The sequence below is a fragment of the Camelus bactrianus genome, chromosome 16 (genome assembly GCF_048773025.1).
Source record: "Camelus bactrianus isolate YW-2024 breed Bactrian camel chromosome 16, ASM4877302v1, whole genome shotgun sequence".
Taxonomy (NCBI): domain Eukaryota; kingdom Metazoa; phylum Chordata; class Mammalia; order Artiodactyla; family Camelidae; genus Camelus; species Camelus bactrianus.
Window position 1 is genome coordinate 39,491,542 of NC_133554.1, and position 17,385 is coordinate 39,508,926.

At 53.7% G+C, this 17,385-nt stretch overlaps 1 protein-coding gene across 1 annotated transcript; it reads left to right on the top strand.

Annotated features, from left to right (window-relative positions):
* The first annotated feature begins 1,291 nt into the window (after positions 1–1,291).
* Positions 1,292–17,353, top strand: ANKRD13B (ankyrin repeat domain 13B). Its single transcript, XM_074343172.1, has 15 exons — positions 1,292–1,856; positions 11,515–11,650; positions 11,754–11,878; positions 11,966–12,011; positions 12,599–12,742; positions 12,836–13,025; positions 13,101–13,167; positions 14,236–14,317; positions 15,076–15,140; positions 15,372–15,502; positions 15,622–15,779; positions 15,905–16,057; positions 16,174–16,337; positions 16,417–16,493; positions 16,970–17,353. The coding sequence occupies exons 1-15, from the start codon at positions 1,743–1,745 to the stop codon at positions 17,205–17,207; spliced, it is 1,890 nt and encodes a 629-aa protein (XP_074199273.1). The 5' UTR covers positions 1,292–1,742; the 3' UTR covers positions 17,208–17,353.
* The last annotated feature ends 32 nt before the right edge of the window (positions 17,354–17,385 follow it).

Here is a 17,385-nt window from a genome sequence, read left to right on the forward strand (position 1 = left end):
AGCTCCTCCCAGCCTGGAGAAAGGGGCGAGGCAGTCTACTCCTCCCTCAGCCTTTCCCGCCCGGGCCTGGCACCGATGGGTGTGGAGGAGGAAGGAAAGAAGACCACACAAAGAAACCTGAGAGAGGCGCGGAGAGTTTGCAAGCTTTTGCTAGCACCTCCCACACAAACGCTTCTTGGATTGTAGGGCTGGTATGGAATTCCTTGTTCCTGTCTTGTTCTAAGGTGGGCTCAAGAAGGCACTGTGCCTGGTCCTACCACCTGTCCCAGTCCTCCTGGATAGGGGAGGGATGCACCATTTCCAGGGCAGTCATTATCTTTAGCTTACCCCAGGAAGTAGTATTTAGAGTCTCATTTTGGAGGTGAGTGGTCTGAGAAACCAGAAAATTTAAGCAATTTGCTTAAGGTCAGGCAGTTGGTGAGGAGGAATTTGACCTGCTGCCTCCAGGGACTGGGTCAAGCCTCTAGGTCCTAACAGCCGTTGCAATAGTCAGCCCCAGAGGCCAATTCCACTTTTACCACAGCGTCAGCTGGAACCCTTCTGGAAAGACCTCCCTGCCCTGGGGTTATTCAGGAAGGAGAGTCTCTGGAATCAGTCACTCCCTCTCCTGAAGGGACCACATGGGGTGGAGGTGGGGAGCTGCCACCTGCTGCTTTTTCTGCCCAGCCCCTCTCTGGTCCTTGCAGAGGACAGCGTCTGGGGGGAGGGGGCTGTCCTCTGCTTTAATGGACATTCCCTTTCTAGTGTCAACTGTGGAAGATGAAGCTTAATTTTATAAGAGGTCAAGGAAGACTCCCACGTAGTATTTCAGGTGCCAGATTCCTGGTTGCTCCAATGACCCTTGGCACTAAAGTCCTGCACCTTTCCCAGTATCTTCCCATCAGTTACGCTTTTCTTGGGATCTAGATCCCTGCCCACGTTCCGCTGGGACCTAAACTCAATTCTGAAGGCCACACCTTCCCGTGCCCCCTAATGCTTGAGCAAGGCCTGTAGCCCCCTCCTTCCCCAGCAAAAAGCAAAATGCCAGCGGGAGGGGATGCGCCCTAATCCACCTGGCCTCAGGACACTGCCTCCGTTCTGGCCAGGCTTTACTCTTTCCCTACCCTCTCGATGGATCGGGGGACAGTGCGGGACCCTCTCCGTCCTCTCGCCACCCCCAGTTCCGCGAGGCAGACTACAAGCCCCATGATGCCGCGGGGCCGAGTTATAACCAGCTCTGCCCGGGCACCCGCGTCCCCCTCCCCTCTCCCCCGCATCCCCGCATCCCTCGCCGGCCGCTCGTGTTGAGGGCCGGGCTATGCAGTTGCGGGGCGCCAGGGGCTGCGGGCGCGCGTCCCTGCGGCGGCGGCGGCGTCCCCGGGGCCCGCGCCCCGTGCGCCCCCGCGCCCGCTGCGGGCGCCTGCTCCCTCCGCCGAACGGCGTCTTTGTGTGCGGGGGTGTGGGAGGCGAGGCGCGAGTCCGCGCCGCGCCGCCGAGTGCCCGCGCCCTCCCCGGGCGGGTGGGGGCCTCTCCGCGCCACCCGCCGCCGCCGCCTCGCGAGGACGCCCGCGGCCCGCACCGCCCGCACCACCCGCACCGCGCCGAGCGCGCCACCCCCGCCCGCCGGCGCCGCTCGCACATGCCCGAGCCGCAGCCCTGCGAGCAGGCAGCGCTGGCCCCCAGCCCCGCGGCCCCGGGCCCCGGCTCTGGCGCCGTCCCTCCTCCCGGGCCGGGCGCCGCGGCCCCGGCATGAGGAGCGGGCGATGATCCCTGCCAACGCCTCCGCCAGGAAGGGGCCAGAGGGGAAGTATCCCTTGCACTACCTCGTGTGGCACAACCGCCACCGCGAGCTGGAGAAAGAAGTCTGCGCCGGCCAGGTAAGAGCGCCGTCGGGGCGCTGCCGGGACCCCACCGACGGGCACGCCCGCCCGGCGTGGGGAGGGGGCGCGGCGCGGGCTGTCCCGCCTCCCAGGCGAGTTTGCAGCGCTTCTTTGTTCGCAGCCGCCGCTTTTGTGCTGTGGACTGGAGAGGGTGATGGGAGCAGCCCCCGCCCGCTCCCCTCTGTCCTGGACAGGCGGCCCACACGTGCTTCGGACCCTCCCAGTTTGGGGTTGGTGACATCGTGCCCCTCCTTCGCCGGGGCAGTGAGGGCTGTGGGAAGGGGCTCTCGGCTCCGTCTGTGTTCCACGCGGTGGGAGAGTCCGCCCGACTCAGCCCAGCAGCGACACCTCCCGCGGGAGTGTGCGGAGGTGGGCAAGGCCTGCGTAGGAAGGGGGGCCACAGGTCAAGGATCAGAGAATAGGCTTTGACATTCCCAGACATCCCAGCCCCACCCAGTGCCCTCTACTCTAAAGGCGAACGCTATTCTGTTTCCTCAGACTGGGCAGAGCTCCTGGATCCCTCAGACCCCAGCGCGCTGGGTTCAGGGATGTAGAGTGGAGAGAGAGACCCTCCTGGGTGAAGGGCCTTGTCCAAGTGCTGAAAGACGCTCTCCTGCCCTCTGGTGCTGGGCCCTGGCTTCTAGGCGCTGAGGAAGCTAGAGGGCCACTTGTCCCCGGAAGGATTTGAGATTTTGCACCTAGTGGGCCCCCTGGTTCCTCTAGTCAGTGAGAATGGGTAAGTCAGCCAGCTTTGACTGGGCGGTGGCCTCCAAGAAGATAAGGTAAGGGATGGGGTCTCCTGGCCATTCTTCAGGACCAAGGCAGGCACAGGCCACAGGTAGTTCCCAACTCTGCCCTTGGCCTCCAGGTCACAGGTAAGCTCTCATGGCAACTCCCTCCAGACAACTCACCCTCCAGGGTGGGGAGGCAGGAGCCAGAACTGGGCCCAGCCTGCCCTGATTTGCCTCTGGCTGAGGCCTGCAGACTTGGCCTGGATCTGAGACTCTGGGGCTATGGGCTGGGAGTGGTTTGCTCAGGAGTTGAAAACCTCCTTTGGGAATGTGCCTTTTGAGGGCCACTTCCTGAGTCACAGGAAGTTCAATTTGAGGAGCTGTCTGCTTCGCAAGGGAAGAGTGAGGTGAAGAGCAGGGCATTGCCAGATGGCGATGAAGTGAGGGTCAGAGTGTCTCTGAAGTCTACCACTGAGCCCTCAGACCAGGAAGGCATCCAGCTCTGTATAGCAGTCCCAGGAAATGTTGGGGTGACCTGAGCCTCCAAGCCTTTAGGCTGGTTGGGATGTCCACTTCTGTTCTACCTTTGCTTCTACATGGATGCTCCAGGTTGCTTCTCAGACCATGTCTCTGTTTATAAAGGAAGTGGTTTGTGGCCATAGGAGTCTGGTAAAGGAAGCAAGGCCACAGTGGTAGGTCCTGGGGAACAAAGATGAACAAACCAGGCACAGCCTGTGCCCTCCAGGAGACCCTGTTCTGGTGAAGCAAGTGTGAACAGGGAAGTACAGTGTGACGTGCAGGATGATAAGACAGACAGGCCACCTCCTCTGGCTCTTCTCTGCTTTCCTCCCCTGAGGGCGAAAAAAGTCAAGGCTCTGATGGAGGTTACAGCTGAAGGAATTTAGGTATGATCTGAGAGGAGCTTCCTGATGGGATAGTTGATGGTTGGGTGAAGGATTATTAGGCAGAAGGCTAGTGGCTGAATGTCCAGAATACCTCAGTTGCACTCCCTTGCAACTGGGAGGCTTGGTGATCCTTTTTCACAGAGACTGGATAGAGGCAGAATGCCCTAGAAGAAAAGGTTCTTTCACTCAGGCCTCTCTGAATGATAGTCTTCAGGTCAGCAGCCATCTTGCTGGGGTGAGGTTGGGCTGGGAACCCGCTGCAGGTAGGGGTGGTCTGGACCACTAAGCGTGTCCCTCTTTGCTCCCCTCAGGCTGCCACAGAAACCAGGCACCACGTTCACCCCGTCCCCACCCACTCATCCCCCCACCCTGGTGAGTTTGTGTCTTCTTGAAACAGACACTACGTGCCCTGACCTAGGCTAGGGCCAGGGGGTGAGTATAGGGCACTGGTTTGTTGGTTCAACCACAAAGGAGTCAGACTTATCCTCCCCTTTGCTCCAGGAGTGCCAAAAAGGGGAATGTCATCAGTCTGGGAGGGACAGCCCCCTGGCTGTATTCCTGATTTTAGGACCGATGCAGGGTGATGCTGGTATCCAGATGTGCACTGCTTAGTTCTCAGGGCCTCGGGCTCCCAGGGAGAGCAGAGGGTGCCCAACCCAGCCATTTCCTGCAGGTGATGGGCCTGGGGGCAGTCACCTAACATCCAAATGAAACCCTGTAGACCCCTAGACATCTCAGCTGGGGGTCCCTGATTTCTGATCCTCCTGGTACTTACTGTCACAGAAAACAGCCAGGCTTTCCTCAAGCACACAGCAGCTGGGTTTCCCTGGTCTTCACTTGGCATAGCTGCCTCTTCTTCACTCTAAGAAAGCCCCGCAGAGGCCCTCCCGTGGGCAGGCTTGGCAATGCTGGCCAAGGAGGAGGGGGATGACACGGCAGGGTTCAGAGCAGGTTCACAGGGGCCGGAAGCAGGGAGTGGCAGGGAGAGGGAAGGTGCTCAGCGGGTGTTTTTTGGTGAAGGGAAGTGTCCATGATCACAGCTAGCTGACACCCAGCAGTGCTTCCTGCCACGCACCTGCTCTGCCAGGTTGGGAGGGAGCAAGGGGTTGTAGGGCAGTGGATATGCCTGTTCCCCCTTGGCTGGTGTGAGGCCCCAGGGTCCAGACAGCTGGGCACAGCCTTGGTTCTGGAGTCACGCATCCCTGGTGTTCCCTGGGGGTGGGAGGTGGAGGTTTAGACTGAAAAGCTCCCTGTGGGAGGGCTGAGGAGAGCAGGATTCTTCTCCTGCAACAGGCACTCTGGAAGGGGCCAGACTGTGGTCTTGGGAAACATTTTCTTTCTTCCTGGGGCTGCCTCCACCATGGTCTTCCTTCCTGCTTTCCCCTGTTCATCCTTCTGACCTAGAGGTGGGCGAGATGGGATTGTGACGAGCATTTGATTACAGTGGGCCCTGTGCTCAGACAGAGGTTGCCCCTCTGTCCCTGTTGGGTCCAGAGCACTGGTGATCCCCTCTCCCCTCAAAGGGGGCAGGCCCAGGTGTAGGCCATCACCACAGCTGGAGAGCTGGGAAGCTCAGGAGAGGGAGCCACAAACCCCAGAAACCAAAAATCAATGTAGCTGGGATGAGGGGGGAGGGGCTGCATGGGGCAGGATGGAGGGGCCCGGGTGGAGGGAGAGTCAGCAGGTGCTGCCCCCATCAGCCCAACTCAACTTGAGGAAGCATCCTGCCTCCATCCCCCTTGAGTGAGCTCATCCAGACCTGGTGGGAGAGCAGAGAAGCAGTGGCCATACCTGATGGGCTGTCCTCCCTGGGGCTGGGGGATGGAGCGGGGCAGGGAAAGGGGATGAAGGCAGAGCAGGAAGGCCCCAAGCTCTGGGCCCCTCACCTAACTTCTCCGGCACCTGTGTTTAGCCTGTATATTTGCTGTGTTCTTACAAGATTTTACCTAACAAAAGGACTCTGCTAATGCTAAACAGCTTTGAAAAATACCCTGCTAGTGCTTGTGAGTTCAAGGGGTGTGCACGTGCAAGTGCGCTGGCAAACACATGTGTTACACATGAGTAGAGGCCTGCAGAGCCAGAGGGCAGCTAGGCACGCATGTGCTTGTAAACTTAGATGTCACGTGTACTGTGAGTGTGGAGGCAGGAGTACAAGTGTATGTCCTTATGGTACCTGTGCATGTGTGTGCGCACGCGCATGCGTTGGCGTGCGCCTGAGTGGGAGCAGGGAGGCTCTCTGCCCAGGGAGACCCAGCTCCTAAGTGCAAAAGACCCCTGCTTTTGACTCCAGCTGAGGAGTTTCCGTTCTCTTAGTGGGGAGGGCTGGGTATTGGGTTTCATGGGAAACCTTTTCATCCCAGCAATTAAATGGCTGCAGGCCTTTGCCCAGGAAATTAATGAATTCTCCCACCTGGGCCCAGGGCAAAGTGCCGCCTCCACTGCAGGCCCTGCTTTGACGGGTGGAGAGAACTTATTTGGGGCCAGACTGAGTGTATGCAGGGCTCAAGTCGGCCCTGGAAAACAGCAGTGCCCTGGGGACCGTGGGTAGAGCTGAGGAGTCAGGGTGGGGAGGGCACCCCCGCCCACACGCAGTGCCAGCCTCTCTCTGGAGCCTGGAGCTGAGGTACCTGAGGGGGAGGGAGGCAGCATCTGGAGCCCTGGGACCAGGCGGGGTGCCCTGCTGGCTCCCTGGGGCCTTGTTAGCAGCAGCAGCATCTGGGGCAGGGCTGGTGGGAGGCACGGATGGCTCGCTGCGGCCCCAAGGGAAGGCCACCTTCTGACATCCCATGTGGCCCAGCCAGCTCAGGGTCTGTGGATCCTGCACCACTCCCACCCCAGGACTCAGGACCCCATCCAGGTCAGACCCCAGGGGCCCAGCCTAACCCATAATGGGCTAAGAGTAAATAATGCTCCCCTCCTCTGTGGGGAGCTGGTGCAAAGGAGCTGTAGGGGGCTGCTCACAGCTCCAAGCTACAGCTCAGAGGGCCACAGGGGCCAGGAAGTTTTTTGTATTATTTTGAGGCTCTTAGTATGTTTAAAAATGAAGAAATACCAACACAGGGTTATAAAATTATATAAATAACTTAAATTATTTAAAATGTTTTACTTTGACAAGGGAGTTTCTACTCATGTTTAAAATACTCAGCTGTTGCTAGAAGACGGCAGTCCTCACTCTGCCTCCCCCACCTCTCCATCTCATCCCTCAGAGGCAACCACTTTGAACTCTTTAAGCTCTTCTGTTATTTGCCTCCATAACTGTAAACAGACAGTAAACTGTCTACAGACATTTACTGGTTTATCAGCTTTGTACTGTATTGCTTTGCTTTCCTTCCCCATGTCCCTTCAAAACAGTCATCTATGCATTTGTTTCATAAATATATATTATGTGCCAGGCACTGTCCAGGGACTGGGAAGATAGCACCAAACAAAACAGACAGACGCTCCCTTTGTGGGGCTTACAGTCAAGGTGAGGGAGACAATGAAAAAATAAACAAGCAACTTGTGCTGGAAGAGAACTAGAGCAGGAGAAGGGACAAGAGGTAGATAAATAGCAACTGTCATTTGAGAGGGGTTGTCAAGGCCAACCTTTCTAAGGAGGTGACATTTGAGCGGTGGCCTGAATGAAGTGCGGGGGGGGGGGGGCATTTGTGGCTATCTAGAAAAGCCTGTAGGAGGAGAGTGCTCCAGGGGAAAGCTTGCAGGAGAGAGGGGAGAGCATGTGAGTTCAAAGAGAAGTGTAGGGCTGTTGGATTCTATTCTAAAGAGGATGGGAAGCCACGGAGAGGTTTTGAGCTACAGGGCATCAGGACCTGAGGAACATTTCACAGGATGACAGCACCTGCCCTGAGGCCTTGTGGAGAACAGACCTAAGGAGCCAAGAGGCGAGTGGGAGGAATTTGGCCGCCAGGTGAGAGATAGGGTGGCTGTGACCAGAAGGGTATCCTGAAGGGGGTGAAAACTAAGAAGACTCTGGGATCTGTTTTGAAGGTAGAGCCTATAAGGTCAGATTTTGCTGATGGATTAGGTATGGAAGATAAGAGAAAAGGAAGAGAGAAAAAGTCTCAAAGTTTCTGACCTGGAAAGGGAGTGAACTGAGGTACTGTTTACCATGATGGGAAAACTGGGGCAGGTGAAGCTGTCCAGGAATGCTAGAGTGAAGAAAGCAAGGGGAAAAAAGAGAAGTCACGGGAGGTCAGAATGTCCTATTTTGTTTCATGAAGTCAACTTCCTTTTCATGTTTTTCTGAGGAGGTAAGTTACTGTCCCCTAGAACCCCCTAAGTTTTCCCCTATTTCCTGCACTGACCACTGTTTCCTCTGGGTTTTTAGCATCTATTTGCATGTTTTGGTCTCTTTCATGTTGGCAGCTTTCCTCAAGTGTCCAGCACTCGGCTCTTGGGGCATTTAAAGATGGAGGTGTGGAGCTTATTAATGCATGGGTGCTGTTGTAAGATGACTGGCCTGCGTATTATAGGATCTCCAGATGCCTGTATTCAGAGGTCTAGTTTCTCCAAGGAAGGATTCTCCAATCTTCTGCTAGGGGTAGGATGGGGCAGTGTTGTATGCAGTCTGGCTGCCAGTGTTTCAGGACCTGAGGCAGGGAAGGGATTGGGCTCTCACCGTTCATCTGTTTTTAGCCCCATGACCTCATCCTCAGACCAATGTCCCTGAGTCCAATGCATCTCAGGCTCAATTTCTATAGAAAATAAACCCCCGGCATTCTGCGGAGGGGAAGGGGATCATCTCCCAGCTATACAAGATTGGGGAGGGGGCCAGGGATTTTGAATTTTAACCAGACCCCCTGTATTCAGTACTAAGCCTTACTTCCACCTCTGCTGTCCCCATTGCCTGCATGTTCTGCACCTTTCAAGGGTTCTAAGGGGAGATCTGGCTTGCTAGTCACTGGACTCCCCTTCTGTGAATGCTTGGGTTCTGGTACCCTCTGCTCCCCTAAGTCAGTTGTGATGCCCCAGCCATTTTCTTGTGGGTTTTAAATATTCTATTGGCATTCTTATACTTACCCACACATTTGCCATTTGAGGCAATCTTGATTCCTTTGTATAGATCTATGTTTCCATATGCTATCATTTTCTTTCCACTTGAATAACTTCATTTAACATTTCTTGGATGTCTTCTGGTGAGAAATTCTCTTAGCTCTTGTTTGTCCACAAGTCTTTACTTCTCCTTTTCATTTTTGAAGTATATTTTTCACAGCATATAGAATTCTAGGTTGACAATTTCCCCCTGGGACTTGAAAGATTTCATTCTCTTGCCTTCTAGCTTGCATGGTTTCTGATGAAAAGTATGTAGTATTTTCTATATTTGTCCCTCTATACATACTGTGTCTCATTTCTCAAAATGCTTTTAAGATTTTCTTTTTATCGCTAGTTTTCAGCATTTGATTACAATGGTCCGTAGGTTTTCTGGTGTTTGTCTTAATTGGACTTCATTCAGTTTTTTGGTTTTGTGGATTTACTATTATATTAGTTTCTGCAACAAATTACACAGACTGGGTGGGTTAAAGCAACAAAATTTTATTCTCTCATCATTTTGGAGGTTGGAAACCTCCTAAAGTCGAAACTCAAGGTGTCAGCTCCACTCCCTCCAAATGCTCTAGGGGAGAATCCTTCCTTGACTCTTCCAGCTTCTGGTGGCTCCAAGCATTCCTTGGCTTATGGCTGCTTAACTTCAGTCTCTCCTCCATCTTCACTTGGAACTTTTCTCTCTGTGTATCTCTCCTCTGTGTATCTTATAAAGACACATAATTGGAATTAGGGCCTACCTGGATAATCCAGGCTGATCTCATTTTGAGATCCTTAGCTTAGTTACATCTGCCAAGATCCTTCCAAATAAAGCCACATTCACAGGTTCTAGCAGTTAGAATGTAGACGTATATTTTGTTGTGGCTCCACCATTCAACTCACTATAATGGTTTTTTGGTTTTTTTTTTTTTTTTTTGGAGGGGGAGGTAATTAGGTTTATTTATTTATTTTTTAACAGAGCTACCAGGGATTGAACCCAGGACCTTGTGTGCACTCTACCACTGAGTTAAACCCTCCCCCCAACAATAGTTTTTTTTTTAATCAAATTTGGAAATTTTGGGGATATTTCTTTAAATTTGTCTTATTCCTCCACATTCTTATCCTATCCTGTGGGACTCCAATTACAAATATGTTAGAATGCCTTATAATGTCTCACACATTGCAGAGGCTGTTTGAATGTTTTTGATTACTTTTTTCTCCTCTGTGCGTCTCAGTTTGTATAATTCTATTGCCGTGGCTTCAAATTCATTGATTTTTTTTCATTCTGTAGTGTCTAATTTACTGTTAATTCTATCCAGTGAATGTTTCATTTCAGATATTGTACTTATTTCCCATTTCTTTCACTGTGAATGTTGTGTTCATGTTTTTCTTTAAACTCTTGAGCATATGGACCCATTCATCTTTATTATTTCTGAATGTTTCTATTAAATGATTTTTCTCCTGATTATGGGTCATATTTTCCTACTTCTATGCACGTCTAGTAGTTTTTAACTGGATGTTGGATGTTGTAAATGTTGCGATGTTAAGCATTGGGATTTCTTTGTCTTCCTTTAAAGCGTGTTAGGCTTTGTTCTGGCGGACTAAGTTAAGTTACTTGCAAATTAAGTAATCCTTTGATCCTTTTGAGCTTATTTTTAACCTTTATTATATTAGGTCTGGGTGAGCCTTTTCTCTAGTGATAGGTTAGCCCTACTCCTAAGGCATAACCCTTCTCAGGTCTTTACTGAATATCCTGGGTAATCAACAAGGAGTCTCCACTCTAGCAGGTTGGAGCTTGAATGTCTCCCTGCCATGGGCGAGCTCTGAGAATTTATCAGCCTATTGCTCCTTTTCTGCCTGGTTTTGTTGAGTTTCACTCTATACGTGACATTTAGGATTGGGTGAAGACTTTAAAGGGACCACATGTAGATTTCTGGAGGTTCTTTTTTTTTTTTTTTTTTTTTTTTTGCATAGCTCACTTCTTTCTGGAACTCTGCCCTGAAACTTCTACCTATCTCAGCCTCCCTGATCTCTTGTCTCTGTCTTCTCAGCTCCTCAGTGAGACCACCATACTCTGCTGGAAATTCCCCTCCCTGAATTGCAGTCTGGAATACTCCTTCAGGTAGAAATCTAGGCAATCATAGAGCCCACCTTGTTTGTTTTTCTTACTTCAGGGATCACAGCCCTGAACTTCTTTTTGCCTAGTGTTCAAAAGCAATTATTTCATATATTTTGAAGCAATAGTTTTCTCTGTTTCTGGTAGGAGGGTAATTTCAGTTATCTCTTCATGTTGAAGTAGAAACTTTTTACTGGTGTTTTAATCAAGTTTTGGGGAGGAGAGGAAGAGTTACATGCATGTGGTCAGTTCAGTGTATTTAACAAGAAGTCTTATCCTCTTGAAATATATAAAAATATTTATGTTTAAGATACATATGCATTTATCACCCAACAAAAATCTAATGCAATATAATCATGCTATTCACAAAACAATAATAGAATTTATAAAAAATGTTAACACAGTCACAGGACATGGGTTTGAAGTTGTACCATGAACATATTCTTTCATTTCCATCAATGTATTACTGCAACTGTTTGCTAAACCTCTCAGTGATAATGTCAATGATCTAAATTAGGGGCCCTTTCTGAAGGTGTGGTCTTGGACCCCTAGGATAAATTCTACCTCAGGTACCCTCCCTGGCCAATAGCCTCTCTAGAGCCCGAGGCTTATTCTTTTCAGGCAGCCTACTGGGCCTCGGAAGAGTCAGGGGACCTGGGTGAACAGGAAAGGAGGAAGTCCCTCCCTTTCTCAGAGTTACTTCCTGCCCTGTCCTGCAAGCCCTTCTACTCACCTGACCCCAGCTGACTGTATCTGTCTTTTCCATTGCTTTCTGAGATAGGCAAGGCAGGATGGCCAGGTGGTTGCTGCCTGCTCAGAGGCTGTTGGGCTCAGATGGGCTGCCTTAGAAGTGACCAGGGTGATGTCTTCACCTCCTTCTCCAGGTGGACATCGAGCAACTGGATCCCCGTGGGCGGACTCCCCTGCACCTGGCCACCACCCTGGGGCACCTTGAGTGTGCCCGAGTACTCCTGGCACACGGTGCAGACGTGGGCAGGGAGAATCGCAGTGGCTGGACAGGTGGGCACCCCAATATCCCCAGCATCATATCCTCACCTCTAGTTGGCTGAAGGGAGCCTCAGGCAGGGTCCTGCCCTGTGACATTGCCTCCCCCTCCCTGCAGTACTTCAGGAGGCTGTGAGCACCCGGGACCTGGAGCTAGTGCAGCTCGTGCTGCGGTATCGCGACTACCAACGGGTGGTGAAGCGGCTGGCGGGTATCCCCGTGCTCCTGGAGAAGCTGCGCAAGGTGAGGCCCAGCCCCTCAGCCTCCCCACTGTAGCCCTTGAACCCTAGCTCTACTGCAGGCTTAGCCACTCTCCTTTTCACCCCTCAGGCCCAGGACTTCTACGTGGAGATGAAATGGGAGTTCACTAGCTGGGGTAAGAGGGGCTAACGGGGCCTCTCCCACCTCAGGGCCTTTGCGCTTGCTGCTCCTCTGCCTGGTGCACTCTTCCCGTGGCTCCCTCTCACCTTTTGGTTCTCAGCTCAGTACTACCCCTTCCTGAGTCCTTTCCACACTGCCTCAATTCATTATTATTATTTCCTTCACTTTGCAATGATTGGCTCATTTGTTTGTTACCTGTCACCCCGTGCTAGAAGGTAAGTTCCAAGAAGGCAGGTGTCCTGTCTTGTTCAATCTTGTATCCCCAGTGTATGAAACAGTGCCTGGCACACAGCAGGTGTTTAATAAATGTTTGTTGGAAGATTGGATGAAAGATTGAGTGAATGAATTAAATAGTGGATACTAGGGACGTGGTCACAGCTCAGACATGCCTGTCCTCAACCTCAGGTTGCTCACATCTGAGTGACTGTGGTCTACATTTGTGTGTGGGGAGTTGGGGAAGGGTCTGCTCTCCCACCCTTTTTTCTCAGCCACATCCCTTACCCTGACCCCCATGTCCTGAGGTGGCCCAGGTTGGGTGGGGCAGGCAAACTGAAGCTACCTCTGACCTTCTCTCCCACCTAGTGCCCCTGGTGTCTAAGATCTGCCCCAGTGACACCTACAAAGTGTGGAAGAGTGGGCAGAACCTGCGGGTAGACACCACACTCCTGGGCTTTGACCACATGACATGGCAGCGAGGGAACCGTAGCTTTGTCTTCAGGGGCCAAGGTCAGGCAGGCGGGTGGTGGGGCAGAGTCGGGAGGCTGGGGACAGCCCCACACAACCGCTGACTGCCTCCCTGTGTTATTCTGCGGCTGGCAGACACTAGTGCTGTGGTCATGGAGATTGACCATGACCGTCGGGTGGTGTACACGGAGACCCTGGCACTGGCTGGGCAGGACCGTGAGCTGCTGCTGGCAGCTGCCCAGCCCACTGAGGAGCAGGTGCTGAGCCGGCTCACCGCGCCTGTCGTCACCACGCAGCTCGACACCAAGAACATCTCTTTTGAGAGGTAAGCGGGCACGGCCTTGGAAGCCTGGAGCCAGCCTGTGGGTGCCCCCTCACCTGGACCATTCTGCTTCCCCAGGAACAAGACCGGCATCCTGGGCTGGCGCAGCGAGAAGACGGAGATGGTGAATGGGTATGAAGCCAAGGTGAGGCCACAGCTCCCATATGCCAGACCCTGCCACCCTCTTGCCTATGGTGAGCTGGGCAGGGGTTTCCTGACCAAGCTTTCTCAGCCTTGGAAATGCAGAGGCAATGCAGTGTGGAGGGAAGGGCGTGAGACTAAGAGGCAACTGATGAGAATGGCTGGAGTTTACTGAGCACCTATTATGTTCATGCTCAAGGTGCTGTTCTGACATTTCAAATGTATGTATATGTATACATATGCACCCATGCACACACATCTATGTATATATGTGTGTGTATCACACACATACTCATTTAATCCTCACAACCCTTTCGGGTAGGTGCTATTATTATTCCCATTTTACAGATGTTTATTGAGTCCTTTCCACGGTGTCCCATTTAACCTTCACAACAACTCTATAAAGTAGGATATCAGCCCATTTTATGATGAGGAAATGGAGGCTTGAAGAGGTTACATAACTAGTACAAGATTGCCTAGAGTGGAGGTTCAGGCCCTGGCTGCCTGACTCCAGAGCCAGGCCTTCACCCTTAAGAAGACTGTTGGTCACTCTAGAATCCCTACATCACCCATATGGGGCCATCTGGGGCCAGTAATGAGTGAAGGGGCTAATAAATGCTGCAAGGTTCTGTGTTGTTGTTTCCTCCTGGAAGCCTTCCCTGATTTGTAGGCTGGGTTATGGCCTCTGCTTTTTGTACCCACAGCTCTGTGCTCCCCCTACTAGAACATGTGTCACATTGTGTTCTTACTCTCCACTTTCTTCTTGTCTCTTCAGCTAGATTGTGAGCCTCAAGAGGGCAGGGATCAAGTCTGGCCATGCAGACTTTGTTCAGCAGTATGTCCCTGATGCCTGCCTCAGTGCCTGGCACATAAAGTCTCCTCACAAAATGTTTGTTGAATGAATAAGAGAATGAATGAACAACTTCATATACTTGTTTGCCCAAAGGCCTGGAGATTGGAACAAACAGCACCCCCTTCCCTCAGCACCTTCCTTACAGAAAGTGTTCCTAATGCCCTTGGGGACAAGGGTAGGGGTACCAAAGCTTTGAGTCCTTTCTTCATCTGTCTCCAGGTATATGGGGCATCCAATGTGGAGCTCATCACCCGGACACGGACAGAGCATCTTTCAGAACAGCACAAGGGCAAGGTCAAAGGTAATGAGGCAGAAATCGATGGGAAGGTGTGGGAAGGTGTGAGGAACCAGCTCCCACTTGTATGCCTCCATCAGTACTTCCTCTGACATCCTAGCAGAAGCCAGGATAGCTTATTCAGGCAAACAGGTTTTAATTCAAGAGCCAAATCCTAATGATTGGTAATGGCTGCTTAGAGTGCTGCTAAGAAGATGCTAAGGCCACATTTCGGCTAAAGGGGAAGGAATACTACAACTGATTAGTAACACCCGCATTGGATTTGTGTGTGTGGAGGGACATTGTAGTCTATTGGCCATTCTAGTCTAGTGGGACATACCCTGGGCAGAAAGTCAGGGGCCCTGCCACTGAATCTCTCTCTGTGCCCACTGATATTACACCTTACTCTCTGGGCTGTCTAAAGTGGAAAGACATAATTCCCAACTCACAGGGGGACAAAATACAGGTAATGTGGAAGTGCCTGAAGGAAAACACACACGTACACATGCATACCCCAAAACTGCTCACCAAAGGCAGGTATTTTTTGGCCAGTGTCACCAACCTGGAGAGTGACATTTTCGGAAGTTTCTCCTGAGCCCTAGGCTTACTTTAATTCCAGCTGTGCTTATGGTAATCCTGCCCCTGCCCCTTGCAGTCCTCAGTCACCTTCAGGTGAAGGTGCCTGGGCATGTGGTGTGGGTGAGCAATCCTCCCTCCCTCCGGGGTCTTGGGTGCTGTCACTTCTGAGGGCCACAGTGACCTCTGAGATGCCATGTTTCTTGTAGGCTGTAAAACACCTCTGCAGTCCTTCCTGGGAATTGCTGAGCAGCATGGGGGCCCCCAAAACGGGGTGAGTGTGTGCCAGGGATACCCCTGTGTGGAAGGGTGTGGATGGGGATCAAGAGGAGGTCTGGGAGGTACCCTTAGCACAGCTTGTGTGGACCTCCATTCTTTTCACAATGCCCAAGGCCCTGTCAGTTCCACAGTGGCGGGGGGACAGCTCCGGGGCCTGTAATACCAAGTGGCTGGCTTGGCATCAGGGACTGAGAAGGACTTATGGGCCCCTCCCCATGTGGTACAGACCCTGATCACTCAGACTCTGAGCCAAGCCAACCCCACTGCCATCACCGCAGAAGAGTACTTCAACCCCAACTTTGAGCTTGGCAACCGTGACATGGGCCGCCCCATGGAACTGACCACCAAGACACAGAAGTGAGGCCCCTGTTGGTGCTGGGGAGGGGTGGGCAGGGCTGGGAGGGCAGGGGCTCCAGAAGGTGCTGGGAGGCCATGGCTTCTACAGTGTCCCTCACCCCTTGGGATCTGGGGGGCAGGTTCAAGGCCAAGCTGTGGCTGTGTGAGGAGCATCCCCTGTCCCTGTGTGAGCAGGTGGCCCCCATCATTGACCTCATGGCTGTCAGCAATGCACTTTTCGCCAAGCTCCGGGATTTCATTACCCTGCGCCTGCCTCCTGGCTTCCCAGTCAAGATTGGTGAGGCCCCACCCCCATTTCCCCTCATCTGCTGTTGGGATGGTGGGGCTTAGATGAGGCGAAGAAAGAGGTACCTAAGGTGTGAGGGAATGGGTGGTGGCGCCTGATAGTTTTCTCATCCTCAGAAATCCCGATCTTCCACATCCTGAATGCTCGCATCACCTTTGGAAACCTCAATGGCTGTGATGAGCCGGTGCCGTTGGTGCGAGGCAGCCCCAGCAGCGAGACTCCTTCCCCGGGCAGCGACTCCTCCAGCGTCAGCAGCTCCAGTTCCACAAGTGAGACCTGGCACCGCCCTGAGCCCACCCTCACTTCCCCTCTCTACCCAGCGCTTCCCTGGGAGTGGGGGGATGGGGGGTCGGGTCCACTCTGATCCCCAGCTGGGCGCCCCCAGCCTCGTGCCGCGGCTGCGAGATCTCCCCCGCGTTGTTCGAGGCCCCACGGGGCTACAGCGTGCTGGGCGGCCAGCGAGAGGCAGCCACCCGCGATGATGATGACGACCTACTGCAGTTCGCCATCCAGCAGAGCCTGCTTGAGGCGGGCAGTGAGTATGACCAGGTGCGTCTCCGCGGCCGCACTGGGCCACCGGACTGCAGTGCCGCCACAACTAAATGACCCACTCCCCTCCCGCTCCCAGGTCACCATCTGGGAGGCACTAACCAACAGCAAGCCGGGCACTCACCCGATGTCCTACGAGGGTCGACGACAGGACAGGTCAGTACCTGCCCACCCCAAGAGGGTTTGGAGACGCCTATTCCCCCCCCCCACCACCAAGGCGCAGAAAACCCCCAGGATCCAGTCACAGTGAGTGAGAATACTGATGGCTGAGAAGTCTTGGCCCAAGTAACCATGGTACCCTCACGAGGGTCCCTACTGGTATCAAGATGGCTTCTACCACTGCCATCCTTTTGCTGCAAACTCGGCCAGGAGCAGGGTCCAGGCCTCACGGCCTTGAGACCCTCACCAGACAGGACGTTGGGGCTGAGGCTCTAGAAGAATGAGAGGATGAGCATGGTAGGAACAGGCATCTGCCCCAACCGGGTGGGAGGGAACCAAGGAGGTGACGCGAGGCTCATCGCCTCTACTGGAGGGTGGCGAGGCCTGCGCTTTCCGGGAGCTTCCACGCTGTCTCCAGCCCCGCTTATGGGCAGGTGCGCTCGAAGCTCAGGACGTATCTTACCTGCCCTCAGGAGTGCTCCGTCCACGCCACAGCGCCAGTCCGCTCCCCCCGCCGCCCTGGCGTCGGTCCCGAGCCCTCGGCCCAGCCCGCGCCCAGGCCCACGCGGCCACGTGTTCCGGAGCTACGACGAGCAGCTGCGGCTGGCCATGGAGCTGTCTGCGCAGGAGCAGGAGGAGCGGCGGCGGCGCGCGCGCCAGGAGGAGGAGGAGCTTGAGCGCATCCTGCGGCTCTCACTCACGGAGCAGTAGCGCCCACTGCCGGGCCCCTTGGCCATGCCCCGCGGGACCTGTCCCGGAGCTAGGGTTGCCCCGCGCGCGCGCTCGCGGAGCTGCGTCTGGAGACCAGAGTCGCGGCCTCGGGAGTGTAGCGGCGCGCTCGGCACCAGACAGGGAGGGATTCGGCCCGGCCGCGGGGTACCTTTCCGGG